This window comes from Conger conger, chromosome 6 (genome assembly GCF_963514075.1).
Source record: "Conger conger chromosome 6, fConCon1.1, whole genome shotgun sequence".
Lineage (NCBI taxonomy): Eukaryota > Metazoa > Chordata > Actinopteri > Anguilliformes > Congridae > Conger > Conger conger.
In genome coordinates, this window is record NC_083765.1 from 21618907 (window position 1) to 21634451 (window position 15545).

Sequence of the window (15545 nt, forward strand, 5' to 3'; positions counted from 1 at the left end):
CAAGATCTTTATTCAGCAACCAGTGTACTACACCACCAATGACACCAAACTATTTCCCACAACATTAGCTATCTAAAGACACCAAACACAGTATGAGGGAAAACCCATGGTTTATACATGCTATTTCAACTCATCAGTTCTGGGAGCATTCCGCTGAGGTGACAGAATTACACAGAGGCAGCACAATGATGGGAGCAATAGTCCTGGATTGACGAGCACTGTCTTTTCATCAAACAAAGCAAAACTCACTCAACAGCTAGAGCAGGGGTGCCCAATCATGTGCCATGACGGGCTGAGAGTATGCAGGTTTTCATTCTAACCAATCAGTGCCCCTGCTGATTTCAATAAATAACACACCTTCAACCAGAGCGATGGAAACTGAAATCAGCTAGCGTAGTGATAGGTTGGAATGAAAACCTGCATTCTCTCGGCCCTCCATGACACGATTGGGCACCACTGAGCTAGAGATTCCGTTGAGCTGCTGGAATCTCAAGTTCCATTGATAAGCAGAATCAGGTGTGCCAAAGTAATGTTAAAATGAAAACCTACAGGATGGTAGATTTTCAGGAACAGAGTTGGGTACATAATGACTGTTGTATTCTCTTGAACAGTAGGTGGCAGTAACAAAAGGAACATACGGAGCAACCCAAGACACCAAGAGCAAAACCAGGGATGAAATGAATGCGGCTCCCCAGTGATCTTAATTTAGATGCTCTGAAAGGAGTGTGCTGCTTGCAGTGTCTTGGGTGGCACACTAGGGGGCAGCCATCTCACAGCAGTGACCCGTTCAGCACATTTGAATGCTGAAATACCAGAGTGTAAGAATGTCAGGGGTCATTACAGATTATGTAGACAAGCCAGACGCTGAGCTCCAACCCCTTTATGATGAAAGTTCTGTCCCCCTGCCATTGAAGATGAACTGTTCCAGTTTGATGCGTCTTATAATTATTCTTGAAGAGGCCATAACTAAGGACAATACTGCAGCAATGGATGTTTCTTCATAAGACATGGCTGCCTCTTCAAGAATACTCATAAAATGCCTTAAACTGGAACATTTCAGCTTCAAAAGCAGGAGAGACAGAACATTGATTGTTAAGAGTTCTAAGGTGAGTATTTGGCTCAGCGACAGACTCTTCAGTGAGCCCTGGCATTGCTACACTCAGGGGAATTAGATTGAAAGTGTAGCGTAATGCTAAGTGAACAGAGCTTGAGACTGTGAGGTTGTGGGTTTGATCACGCTGGAGCCCGGGTGTGTCAGCCTAAAGCAAGGTACATAATGTGAATTCCTTCAGTAACCATAGATAGATAAAGAGTGTAAGTGTCTGTGCAAGTGAACAATGCGCTTGGATTGGGTCCAGACTGTGAGACATGTTTAAAGGTTAGCTGAATATGCCTACTAGTAGCCCTCCCAAAATATCCAGTTACAAAACACACAGGATAGTCCAGTGTTTGATTTGCACTTTGTTGTACGTCGCTCAGGATAAGAGCGTCTGCTAAATGCCACGTAATGTAATGTAATGTAATGGATAATCATTTAGCACATTTGCAGATGCAACATGAAACCAAAGCGTCTGAATTGGCAGAATGGCCACTTCATTGCTGCAACACACATGTTCTCACTGCTTATAGAATCTGAGAGTCATTTTCATGTACAACCTTTTCTCTCCTTCTCCATGCTTTGCATTCTTTAATTGTGGGGTCAAAGCAAAGGGATTATTTCAGGCAGGGAGGGTCATCCAAAGTCAGTGTATTTCTGTTAATAATTATCTTCATTATAACTGTGCCATAGTCATCAGAACTGCCATTTGAGTTCATGTATATGATTGTGGCTTCAGTCATGGCGGAGCCATCAGGGTGTGGGTTGGGGAAGCCATCTCTCTTCAGCCTGCCTCTTTTAGGCCATTTTGATGACCGTTCGAATGCTGGAAAGAGAAAAAAATCACTGAGTGAAATCAGCCTTGATTCTCAGTGATAATGCTTTCAGTACTCTGTCGTTAATAAGTCAGCAAGAGGCCAGTAAATGGTTGGTTGGCATTTATATAGCACCTTTATCCACAGTCCATGTCGCTTTGAACAGGGTTCTGAAGGGATTTGTGGAACACTGTTATGCTGTGAAGCCTTGGGGATATAACTTGTACATCCATACTGGATTGCATCTCAAAATGAAAACTGATACATGAATTGGTCTTGAAAAAACGGTCTCTTATCATTTATCTTATTGGAAATAAAAATGTAAAGCTCATTAAATCATTATCATATTTGTTTGTTCCAAATCTTTGTGGTGAAAAGCTTGCATGCATCTTAATGAAAGCAAGAAAACCTTCGGTTTTTAAATCATTCAACAGTAACCTTCACATGAGAACCTGACTTGCCCTGAAAGATCTCCTCATTGAACCCACATCGGCTGCAATTTGAAACAAGAGAGCCTACTGTTATCCTACAGAGCAGAACACCATGTTCCCGTATCCCCAAGTCCTCGCATAACCCCCCAGGGGCCTGTATCATGAAGCAGGAGTTACTGCATAACTGCACTGAGCAACCCCCTATATATAGCACACTGGAGAACAATCTACTGTACATCCTGAAATACAGGGTGCCCATGGGGTCAGGCTTTTATGGGGCTGTTTGCCCTCTTTCCCCAAACCAATGAACACTCCCTTTTGGTCACAGGCATAAGACACTGTTCAGACACACACGTACAGAAGTCTCAGTCTGTACTCAGGATATGCAATATGAATGTACATGTTGATGTACCCAGGCGCCACGCCTAGGTGTGCCAGAGATGGCAGATTTAGCAGCAATTCACAACTGAATTAGAAAAAAATGCTGATTCACTGTAAAAATAAACAATATACACAATACAGGGCGGCCTGTAGCGTAGTGGTTAAGGTAAATGACTGGGACACGCAAGGTCGGTGGTTCTAATCCCGGTTTAGCCACAATAAGATCCGTACAGCTGTTGGGTCCTTGAGCAAGGCCCTTAACCCTGAATCGCTCCATGGGAGGATTGTCTCCTACTTATTCTAATCAACTGTACGTCGCTCTGGATAAGAGCGTCTGCCAAATGCCAATAATGTAATTGTAGGGGAAAATTCACAGAACGAAAGATCTCCCTCCTAAAAGCATGATAACCAATCACAAGTCAAAATCAGACTCCACCTTAGTGAGCAGGCTGGATCCTCCAAAACTCTCAACGATGTGTGCTAAAAGTTTATCAATATATCTGTATTAAAGTATGATATGTATCCTGTATAGTTTCAAACTGATTAACTGCTAAATTGTGCCAGGATTACACAGTGAGCCCAGCCAGCTGGCAGGGGGGGGCCCCGTCTTGAACTGTGTAGACCAAACTGTCAAGGACACGGGCAGAGCAAGATATGACTATACAGCTGATTTCTCCGGGACTCTCGATGTTTTATGCCAGGAGTGTATCTATTTGACCTAGAACATTAATTATAGCTCAGCTTATGAAAATGCAAGAAACCACAGTGAAAACTGTTGAAATGAGAGCAAAGAATGCTACGTACATTTACTCCCTTAGAAGAGAATAATTAATCAAATGTTTAGTATGTCTGTAGATTAGAAAAGTATATTAGAAGTGAATATTAATGAAATGTTTAGTTTGTCTGTATATTTTCAATGATTACTGCTGCTTAGTTCGTCTTATAAAAGCGAAAGATACAGAGTGACGTGTATGGATGACGTGTTAGAGGGAGGGCATCCAGAACTTTCTGAGGTCTGGTAGTTTGCCAAGAGCAGGTGCGGGGTGAAGTGAGGACACGTAGTTGGCAGAATGCCCTGAACTTTGTACAGAGTTGGCAGAGCATAAGGACCGTTGGCAATTTGCCACAATGACGTTGTGGGAGGAGCGTTGGGAGGAGTTACGATAAGAAAAGTGTGGGTGATTTGCCAGAATGAGGTTTTAGGAGGAGTTGTAGGTGGAGTAACTGTGTATAAAATGGGTGTACAAATGCCAGTCGGGGTTCAGTTCTGGAGAGCTGATCCGGCTTTATGCACGTGTGCTAATAAAGTCTGATTTTCCTGAAGATCTTGCTGCCTGGTGTCGTCTTTTCCCTCGCGAAGATGTTTTTCGACAAATTGAAGATTTGGACTCTGTCGTTTCCTAGACACGACATAATATATACCCACCACTTTATTAGGTAGACCTGTACCCCACCTTGTGAATGAAAGCATTCATTCAGTCAATCATGTGACACTGCACATGATTGACTGATTAAGAGGTTCAGCTGTTGTTCATACCAAATGTCAGAATGGGCAAGAAATGTGATCTAAGTGACTTTGATCATGAAATGATTGTTGATGCCAGACAGGTAGGTTTGAATATCTCAGAAGCTGATCTCCTCTCTAGTCTCTAGAGAATGGTGCAAAAAAAAAAAAAAACATTAAATGAGCAGCAGTTCTACAGGCAAAAATCCTTTGCTCATGAGAGTGGTCAGTGAAGAAGAGTCAGACTGGTCAAAGCTGACAGGAAAGTGACAGTAACGCAAATAACCACAAGAGTGGTACACAGAAGAGCATCTCTGGACACACAATGTGTCAAACCTCTAAGTGGATAGGCTACAGCAGTAGAAGACCAATAAGTCCAGAAAATAAGTCTAATAAATACCTAATAAAGGGCTCATCGAGTGTAGATACACTGATGATATTGTGCTGGGCTGCCCAACCCTCTTTCCTGGAGATCTACCGTCCCGTAGGTTATCGCTCCAACCATAACAAAGCACACCACATTCTACAGCTAGAGATGTCTTTGTGGTGCTAATTAGCAGTGTGTGCCAAATTAGGGTTGAAATTTAAATCTACTGGATGGTAGATCTCCAGGAATACACACACATTCATCAATCACTAGCAATAGTGTGAATCCATAATTCTCAGTTTGCCTGCATAATGCCTGCATGCCTTTCAACCATTTGTTTTCATGTTCTTTTTTGTTGTTCTGTTCTTTAACCATTTGAGAATTGCATTTTACCTTTTCCCACTTGTCATGAGGTCAAAACCCTCATTAATCTCTTCCAGGGGAAGGTTGTGGGTCACAAACTCGTCCACCTTGAGCTTCTTGTTCATGTAGTCATTGACCAGCTTGGGCACACTCTCCACACTCTTCCATCCTGAAGGACAGGAATGTACCACACAAACAGCGCTGAGAAAAACAACACTTTCAAACATGTAGCATAACATGATGAGAAAAAGAACACTTTTACCCTAAGGCACACAGAGAACCACACAAAGAGCACTGACCAAATTAATTGAGAAAATAAAATCCATCCTGATTTAAAATGACACATGAAAACAAAGGTATGCAACATCACATTTGTGCAAACAGCCAAGTAGAATTCTTCAAACCTCCATTTGACATGCTTACCCCCAAAGAAAGTTCCCTTCAGTGTACGGCCCAGCAGGAGGGTTAAGGGTGCCAAGGTCATGTCTTTCTCCTGAACGTACCCCACGATCACACAGGTCCCCCAGGCATTACAACACGACTCCAGAGCAGCTCTCTTAAAGGAGAAGAGCACAGATTCACCTCAGCCAGAGTAACATGCAATTCCCAGAACACAGAAGGTAGCAGGCAGACCTTCATGGGCCAGATTTGATTATCCCTAGTGTAGGGTGGCATTAACTCGGGAGGTAAGAGCAGTCGAAGAGAGTTCCTGGCTTGATCCTCTGCCCTGGGTATGCTGCCCTGAGCAAGAGACCTAACTCCCAATTGCTTCTGATCAGGTAAATGGTGCCTTTCATGGCAGATTTTTGATGTTTTTGCTACAATTGTTGTACACTATATAAATGCAGTCCATTTACCAATCAGTGTTTGCCATACATTTTACAGTTAAATCATTTCACTGTTGCCTTTACTTGAAGTGACTTCACAAAAATGCCATTCACATTTTACCAGCTCAGTTGATGGCAGGTGTCAGACAGGTAAGTCACAGAGAGTGTCTGCTCATCAATCTCACCATCACTTCCACGCTGCCGACACACTCCAAGGCGAAGTCCACCCCTCCATTGGTCATCTCTGCCAGCACCTGGCTGATGGGCTTCTCGTAGTCCTTGGGGTTGACGAAGTCAGTCGCCCCCAACAGTTCGGCCTTGGGGAACTTGTCCTTGTTGATGTCTACAGCAAAGATCCTGGATGCCCCGGCTGCTTTACACCCCATCACTGCCGCCAAACCAATGGCCCCCAAACCGAACACCGCGCACGTGGACCCAGGCTCCACCTGGGGGTGGGGGGTGGGGGGTGGTAGTTAACAGTATGGAGGTGCCCATATTAAAGTTTCATAGTGCGATTATCTTTGCCAACATTTTCACAGCATATGATATTATCTTTGATAATGATTGAAAGTTGAAAGTCTAGAAACAGTATTAACACACACTTCAATGACTGGTTTGGTGATTGTGATGTAAGATTATGATGATTGAACCTGGGCTGCGTTTCCCGAAGCCTTCTTAACACGACGTCGTTCGTAAGTTATACCTTAAGCTGTACGTTGCAGTGTGTTTCCTGAAACATTCTTAACTTACCTTCTGAAAGTGGTACTTTCGTGAAGTTGTTCCGGACCACTCTTAGCTATACCTTATCGATGTAGTCAGCTCACTCCGCTAGAGGCCATCACTGTTACGACCGCAAGCCTCTGAAATCAGCTGCTGCTACACCTCAATATGTTAAGTATTATATACACTAATATTTCTACAGTTGCACTTAGCTAATAATATTACTAAAATACCACATTAATGAGCCATTTTTCATGCAAAGAACAAAATTGTACATTAAGAAGGATGCATGTTGCACTTTATTGAACATGTTGCCTAATTGCCTTTTAAATAATATTTATAAACTGACGATTTCCCTCTCTCTGGGGGCTGGAGTGAACTGAGTAACTTCAGCTCTTTCTTTGTTTTGTTGGACCCTGTAGCCCTAAAACCGGAAAATAATGTTTTTTTATTCAGCACCACGTCCTCAAACAATATCTCCATTTTGTTTGCTGTGAAGCTGTGGGTCTGCTTCTTTGTTTTGTTTCCACCATAGCTTAAGCTGTTTTCGTGTTGGTGCACTGTTAATCATGTTACTGTACACCAGTAATGTAATGGTGCTTCTGCCAAATCAATCCTGATTGCAAAGTCATTTAAGGCACCACAACAAAGATATTAAAATTATGTACATAAAACATGACATGCCAAAGAAGGCGTATTGCTCAGTGGTGTAGCAGGACGAGGTGTTATAGCACAATCTGATATCACAAACCATACATACAATACTGTGCAAAAGTCTTAGGCACCTATATAACACTCTGTACAGATTAAAAAATAATTCAATGAAAGGTCCTAAATAAACGTACTATACATTTTACATTACATTTTACTAATTTGGCAGAATAGTTAAAAACTGAATCAAATCAATATTGTAAATGCAATATTTTTTAAGTATTCCTGCAGTGTTTTATTGATAAAGAACACTACTGTCTCTCATAATGCAGTCAAGCAGTCGCTGCATGGATGGAGGGAATAATCGATCTTAGAATAGTCGATGGGTCCAGTAAAATCACACGTAGAAGCTATCCCCTTAAGCAATCGCCTAAGGCAGGGGTCGGCAACCCTGGTCCTGGAGAGCCGCAGGGTGTGCTGGCTTTCGTTGTTACTTGGCATTAATTGATCAATGAAAGCCGTTGATTACACAGTTAACTCACCTCACCTGGTTTCTTGGGTCTTGAATCGGTTGCTTATTTTAAGGTGGAGACGAAAGTCAGCACACCCTGCAGCTCTCCAGGACCAGGGTTGCCGACCCCTGGCTTAAGGGATAGTTCAAGAAACACACCTAGAAAAGTAAACAACTTTAGTAAAGTATACCTTTACAGTCTTTGTAAAACGCTAAGAGACACCGTTATCGGGAACCGCAGCCCAGAACTGTTTGGCCCATTGTTAAGCAGCATTGTTTAGAAGCAAGAACACACTAGCAAGCTCATGGCAAACAACCTGGTAGACCACGGAAGACTAGTGTACTAGTCAAAAGCAATTTTTCAAGACCTTTGCACTGTAGGTACTGTATGTTTTAATGTATTTGCACTTAAAACTGAGCTAAATGGTGACTATGTATAAGCGATGTTGCTGTGCTGCTGTGCAGCTGTAATAAAGTGTAGTGCTTTTAACTCCTTGGCAAAAACCCGCACCTTGGCAGAGTTGATGGCGGCCCCGTATCCCGTGGAGATCCCACACCCCAACAGGCAGACTTTGTCCAGGGGGGCGTCCTTCCGGATTTTGGTCAGTGAGATTTCTGGGACAACAGTGTACTCTGAGAAAGTACCCAAGGCAGAGAACTGATAAATCTCCTTCCCCTGACAGGTGATCCGGCTGGTCCCATCCAAAAGTACCCCCTTCAGGAATTCCTCCCTGCAGGTGAAAAAAAAAAACTGGCCTGTATGTACACTCACTGATCCCCCCCCATCCATCCATCCGTCCGTCCCCAATAGAGCGGGCCAGCTGGGTTTCGGATTTCATGTGAAATTTTTCACACCAAACTAATTGTGTTGTCGGGGAAACTTAGCCTGTCACAAAGAACAGTTTCCACCAGACAGTGATGGGTTTATCACAGTCACGTTTATTCAGCTGAAGAGAGTAGGCTATACCCAGAAAGCACTCAAAGTGGTGCTATAGGATGACTCTGCCCCATACTTGGGCCACACAAGCTCGCATTCACCTCTGCTACCTTCTTATCCACATTTACCATGCTAGGATAAGAGCAGTTTGATTGGACACTAGAAGGCAGTACATTTTGGATTGTCACACGGTTGTCTGTCGCTTCCCTATCTCGATGAAAATAAATAGTTTCTTCACAACCCAGCAGGGTCGGTTCCTGTTCAAAAAATTCACTTTCTTCTCTAGGCACATATTGAGACAGAGAATAAGCATGAACAGTGGGCTCCAGAATTACTGCCACCCATGAATGGCAATGCACAAAAAATACAAAAGAAACAATATAATGATTGAGATAAACTCAAAATACCAACAGGAACAATACTGTACTTTATTATGTTTCAATGAAACCAACCATTCATTTAATAAAAAATTTTTTTTAGCCAAAATCAAGGTTTCATAATTGTTGGCACCCCTGGTTTAGTACTTCCATGGTGCATGCATCTCTGGGAAGTAAAAAAGCTGTAAAAAAGTATTTTGCTGTAATGATTTACAAGGTTAAGGAATTTAGATTTTAGATTTTTCCTCTATGCAGATCCTTGCAAGATCCTTAACATTCCTGGGTTTGAACTTATCAACAGCCCTCTTCAGTTATAGATTTTTTTCTTCAGCCCACAGATTTTTGATTGGATTGAGGTCCGGTGCCCGAGATGGCCATTGCAGTACATTTTGTTTTCACAGAACCATTTCTGTATGGATTTTAAAGTATGCTTTGGGTCATTGCCGGAAAGTCCACCTACAGCCAAGTCTCAGCCTTGTAATAGAGGCAACCAGATCATCACCCGAAATTGCCTGATATTTGGTGGAATCCATTATACCGTTGATCTTAACCAGTGCCCCTGGACCCCTGGAATTAAAATAGTGCCAAAACACCTGTGACCCACCATCATATTTCAATGTGTGTATGAGATGCCTCTCATTTTATTTTGATGCCAAACATGCCAATAGTGTATCTGACCAAAATGTCCAATGGCATTACAGTTTTTCAATAATTATACTTATAAAAGCCACTTATTAACTGCCCAAAATCCTGTGAGAAAAATAAGTGGGAAACAGTCAACACAGACCTCAGCATAATGTTGGAACAACAGGGCGGAACTGCAGTGAAGAAGCTGGATGGAATGGGAGAGCTCATCTTCAGCTACGGAGTTGAACGCTTTGCGGTTGCGGAGAAGAGGAGGAATACACCATCCATCCCAACTAAGTCCAGGAGACAGCAGGATATAGAGCGACTGGTCAAGGAGAGAAGGCAACTGAAGAAACAATGGAGGAAAGACCCAGAGGAGGAGAAGGAGGGAACAGACCTGTTGCAGGCAGCAACACCTGGAAATAGGCATCATGGCAGGATGTACCATCTCCCCGCTTGCCTTCACCATGGCCATGGAGGTCATCATCCGAGCATCACGGTGGGTGGTGGGAGGAGAGCAGCTAAAACCAGGCCTGCGGCTCCCTCCCATTAGGGCATCCATGGATGATATAACCACACTCATCACAACCAAGGCATGCACCAGGCGACTGCTGAGAAAGCTGCAGGAGAACATCGAGAGGGCCCGGATGAAGTTAAAGCTGAGCAAGTCCAGGAACACATCAGTAGTCAAAGGGAAGCTGTCAGATCAACGCTTCTACATTGGTGATGAGCCCACACCAACTGTCACAGAGAAGCCAGTCAAGAGCCTTGATTGTTGGTACAATGCAACCCCCCCAAGGACACAGAACAAGTGGACCAGCTTAGGCAGGATACCACCAGCGGCCTTGAGGGTATCGACAGGTCCATGCACCCTGGCAGGTTGAAGCTCTGGTGTCTTCACTTCGGTCTCCTACCCCGGCTGATGTGGCCATTGACCATCTACGAGGTTCCAATCTCAAAGGTTGACAAGCTTGAGAGGATGATCAGCTCATTTGCCAGGAAATGGCTAGGTCTTCCCAGGTGCCTTAACAACATAGGGCTCGATGGAAAAGGCTTCCTGCAAAGTCAGCCCTCAAGCACCGGGACATCGTTGGCCATGTGCAACGAGGGGGAGGAGGCCTTGGCCTTGGAGGGAGCAAAACGTCCTGGTGCAAGGCAACTCTATCTCAGCGACGAGGCCTATGGTTGAGGATTTGCACAGCAGGCAGCAATGTGCACAAAGGCCGTCTCACAAGGAAAGCAAGGACAGTGGATGCGATGGGACGGAGCTGAGAAGAGAAAGTTCTCTTGGAAGGAGTTGTGGAACCTGGAAGCATTTAAAACCAGCTTCATCCTACTAGCAACATACAATGTCCTACCATCTCCTCAGAACCTACGGTGAAGACCCTGCATGCAAACCTGAAGCACATTCTAGTTGGCTGCAAGACAAGCCTTACACAAGGCTGTTACACCTGGTGGCACAATCAGGGGCTGAAGTGTCGAGCAGCTATGCTGCACAGCAGACGAACGACCATCAACACCCTGCCTCCGCTGCCATCCCATCCTGTACCTACAGGACATTTTGTCTGTGAAGGCGTGAAGCAACCCAAGACTCGTACACCAAAACCAGTGGCTGGGCAGCTGGGAGCAGCAAGAGACTGGAAATTACTGGCCTACCTTGAACAGAGACTCTGCTTCCCAACCACTCAATCCTCTTAGCCTCCCTGGCATCTACAGGGATCTGTGGCACAGCCTTAGAGTGGATCAAATCTTATCTCTCTGGCCGGTCCTCCCAGGTGTCCTGGGCTGGAGGAGTGTCAACCCCTCACCCCCTTGTTACAGGAGTCCCCCAGGGCTCAGTCCTCGGACGCCTCCTCTTCTCCATCTACACGAGATCCCTTGGCCCCGTTATCTCTGCTCATGGCATCTCCTATCATTATGCCGATGACACCCAATTCTTTCTCTCCTTCCCCCCATTAGACACACAGGTCTCTACCCGTATCTCCGCCTGCCTGAGAGACATCCAGAGCTGGATGGGCAACCACCATCTAAAGCTCAACCCAGGTAAAACGGAGGTAATCTTCATCCCTGCTTTAACCTCTCCCTTCTCTGATTTCCCCATCTCACTAGGGGATAACCCAGTGACCTCATCCCCTAGTGCAAGAAACCTTGGAGTGGTGATGGACAACAGGCTATCCTTCTCCAAGAACATCGCTACGGTGACCTGGGCGTGCAGGTTCTTCCTGTACAACATCCAGAGAATCCGATCCTTTCTCACCACCTACTCCACTCAGCTCCTTGTTCAAGCAATGGTCCTGTCCCGCCTGGACTATTGCAATTCTCTGCTGGCTGGCCTTCCAGCATCTGCCATCAGACCCCTACAACTCATCCAGAATGCTGCAGCCCGTCTGGTATTCAATGTTCCCAGACATTCACATGTCACCCCCCTGCTCAGCAACCTCCACTGGCTGCCTGTTATGGCTCGCATCAAATTTAAAACTTTGGTGCTCGCATACCAGGCAGTTAAAGGATCAGCCCGGGAATGACCTCCCGGTGGATGTCAGAACGGCAGAGTCGCTGACCTCCTTCAAGCGCAGACTGAAGACCCATCTCTTCAGGCTACACCTTTCCCTCCCCAACTCACAATCACCATGATTAGGCTTAGACTGTAATGGCACTTATGTATAGATATCGTTACTTGTATAGGTATTGTTGTTTTTATTGGCTGTTGTATTGTTGTATTCTAGCTGCCAACTGTGGTATGCTAGTTTGAAAGTTGATTGTACTCTTCAAGGGTTCTGAATTTCTGTATGTTTACACTAGGACTCAGAACTGTACTGTCCTCTCAGGTCCTCTTGGCACTTGTTCTTGTGTTTGATTTGCACTTTGTTGTACGTCGCTCTGGATAAGAGCATCTGCTAAATGCCACGTAATGTAATGTAATGTAACTACCAGGCTGCTTATGCATATGGGAATCCGAGGCCAGGCCCAACGTCATGCCATCAAAGCCCTCTCTGAAAGGGCAAGTCAGTGGCTCTGGATCAGGAGGAGAGAACATCTGGGCTCCAAAATAACTACAAGAATGAAATGACATCAAGGGAGTGAGGTGTAGAAGGGGTTAAAGTGGAGGGGGGCACACCTGGGACACCAGATGTTGCTGTTGAGCCCTGTTGGAGGTGTCGTATATATATAAATATTATTCTTTTTTTAAATACTAGTCAGTGGCTGGAGTTCTCCGGTAATCTGCAGCATCTTGCCTGTTAGTGTTTACAGTGACTGATACACAGTGGCAACAAATACCCAGTGAGAGGCTGTGTAAAATGGCTTATCTTTTACGTTTCTCAGACAGCAGGCAGGCAAATGGCCCCTAAAGACCAAAAACAAAAAAGCAAACGGCAAAGCGAGAAGACAAGAGATGGAGAGAGAGGGAGAGAAAAGACTGCGGGATCTGTACCAGTGTGTCTTGCACATGTTTGTTTTTGGAGACAGGCAGTATTCACACTCCCCACACTGAGCCACAAAAAGAGGGATGACCGTGTCTCCTGCAGAAGAACATACGAGAAGAGAGACAGCGTAACACGTTTACAACATCACTGGCCGAAAGCGCTTAATGGCTAACACCTTGTTAGCATAGCTACATATATTTAGGTTGCGGAGTGATTATGGTAAAGGTGCAGAACTTCACCTTTGGAGAATTTGGTGACCCCGGGGCCGATGCTTTCCACTATGCCAGCTGCCTCATGTCCCAGGAGGATCGGGAAGGTGTGCATTCCACCTTGTGGGAGTGGTGTTTCTCTCAGGACTGCTAAGTCACTGTGGCACACCCCAGTGGCCACAACCTGTCCCAAAACCACGGAAGAGCACATTTATAAATGCAGCCCCTTTAACTTCCATTCAGTCTGAATGAGCACATATCCTATAACACACACACACACTTCTACACCATGTTTAAAAGGTAATATTGAGAAAAGTGTTTCTCTGGCAGAAGCAGTGATCCAGCATAATGGTTTACTATCAGAAGGACTGCTTCTGTAACTGTGGCGATGCTTGTGTGTGAACATTACCTTAATGCGGACCTCATGGGCTTTGGGAGGGGCCACCTCCACCTCTTCGAGTGAAAGAGGCTTCCGTGGCTCCCAAGCCACCGCCGCCTTACACTTAATAACCTCAAACAGCACAGTCCAGTTAACACCAGTTCATTTGGTCTCAATTCACAAAAAGGTACTTGGCTTAGCTGTAGTTGTTGATGGTAATTTATTGATGTCCTAATGCATTAATTAAGCATGAAATAGATTTTTAATTAGTTCATGTATTGAACTACGAACTAATGTATTTGTTCCATGAATATTTATTCATTAGCAAACCAGAGGATAAACTTAGAACTAGCTAACCATTAACAAGTACTTTTAACTGTTTTTCATTCCAATATGAATTGGCATTAACTGTAGTTGTTAACATTAATTAATGATGTTCAGATTGACTCAATGTTTTTTTTATGGAGGTTGGCAGATACTCTGGCTGTTTTCCAGAAAGATTGACTGATTTATGGATAGAAGTAAAACATAAACATAAGGCTTCCTCTGACTGCTAACTTGTTCTATCTGATATTTGGTGGAACAGAAGATTTCCTCATGTGACTCTGCAAAAACAGAAGATCTCTTCATGCCCCCCCATCTCACTTTGATTCCCATTTGAATGACAAATATAAGTAATTTTAAGCATTCACCAGACCATACATTACCTTGCCTTCAGTCCCCATGTCGTCTCTGTACAAGTGCCAGGCAGTGTGCCCTGTAGCCAGGTGTATATCAAGCACCATCAGTGAATTGCAAGTTAATGATTGTCAGAAACTGTAATTTTTGTGCATGGAATATAAAACCAACAGTCCAAGTTTGATTAATGCCACTTGGAACATTTAGGAGCTTGCACGAGACTATCAGTCTTTATGAGTCGCCGGGACTTACCTTGTCAAACAGGACAGCAGTCTTTTAACAGCTTAATTTCACCAGTGATGATCCAATGAGGAGTAGATGACTGGAGAGAGGGTGGCACAGCTGGAGTGAGTGAAGGGAACAGGTTTAGATAAGGTGGTACAGGGTGACAGGGTTAAAAAAAAGAGTCTTCAATGATGCCAGATGGGAAGATGCCAGGACTTCGGAGAGGAGGAGGAAACCCCCCAGCTGATGTCATTGGTGGATCTCTTGGCCAATGGGAGTCCTGCCAGTCTGTCTGACCTGGCCTGTGGTCACTGATAGACTATACCAACCTGATTATGAATGCATTACAGTATGTGGTGCTTGCAGATAGTTATCTCATTATATAACTATCTAGGCATTTGGCTTGATGACAGATTTACTTTTAAGACTCACATTGATAATCTGGTCAAGAAATTAAGAATGAAGATAGGTATTCTGTATAGGAACAAGCCTTGTTTTCCTATGGCCTGTAGGCAGAGGATTGTCAAGGTAACATTTCAATCTGTCCTGGACTATGGGGATGTTATACGTATATAGGAATGAGCCTGTCTCATACTTAACGTTACTGGATCCTATGTACCATTCCACTCTCAGCTTTATTACAGGTGCTTATTGACAGACAGACAGAAGGACAGACAGACAGATAGATAGATCATTGTATTCATAAAGTACTTTTCTAGACAATCAAAATTCTATACCGTTATGAGGGGGGTACTCATCTCAACCGTCATCAACGTGTAGCACCCACCTGGGTGATGCACAGCTGCCACTTTGTGCCAGAAAGCTCACCACACACCAGCTGAGGTGGATGTTTTTGCCAATTGAGTCATGGGATGTTTAAGTGATAGGTTGAAAGAGCCAGGTTGGGAATTTAGCCAGGACACAAGGAAACCACCTACTCGTTGCAACGAGTGACATGGGATCTTTAATGACCATAGTGAATAAGGACCTCGGTTTAACGTCTCATCTGAAAGAGTCCTAGA

The 15545-nt window shown here is 44.3% G+C and overlaps 1 protein-coding gene across 2 annotated transcripts; it reads right to left on the bottom strand.

Annotated features, from left to right (window-relative positions):
* Positions 1-409: 409 nt before the first annotated feature.
* Positions 410-14656, bottom strand: LOC133131280 (alcohol dehydrogenase class-3-like). 2 transcript variants are annotated; one of them, XM_061246567.1, is made up of 10 exons: positions 14551-14656; positions 14328-14377; positions 13651-13752; positions 13272-13425; positions 13041-13128; positions 8178-8397; positions 5970-6230; positions 5381-5513; positions 4988-5126; positions 410-1922 (listed from the first exon to the last, which is right to left on the bottom strand). In XM_061246567.1, exons 2-10 carry the CDS (start codon positions 14343-14345, stop codon positions 1895-1897), a joined length of 1143 nt encoding a protein of 380 aa, XP_061102551.1. In that variant the 5' UTR covers positions 14346-14377; positions 14551-14656; the 3' UTR covers positions 410-1894. The 2 variants fall into 2 exon arrangements, with proteins under 2 accessions (XP_061102551.1, XP_061102552.1); XM_061246568.1 differs by lacking the exon at positions 13651-13752 and having other exon boundaries at positions 14551-14648.
* Between the last annotated feature and the right edge of the window lie 889 nt (positions 14657-15545).

Excerpts from the sequence above, each read along its gene's own strand:
- LOC133131280 (XM_061246567.1), bottom strand. Across the intron at positions 13,129-13,271 it reads GGTCACCAAATTCTCCAAAG|GAGACACGGTCATCCCTCTT; the intron begins GTGAAGTTCTGC and ends GTTCTTCTGCAG. Across the intron at positions 5,127-5,380 it reads GAAGGGAACTTTCTTTGGGG|GATGGAAGAGTGTGGAGAGT; the intron begins GTAAGCATGTCA and ends CCTGTCCTTCAG.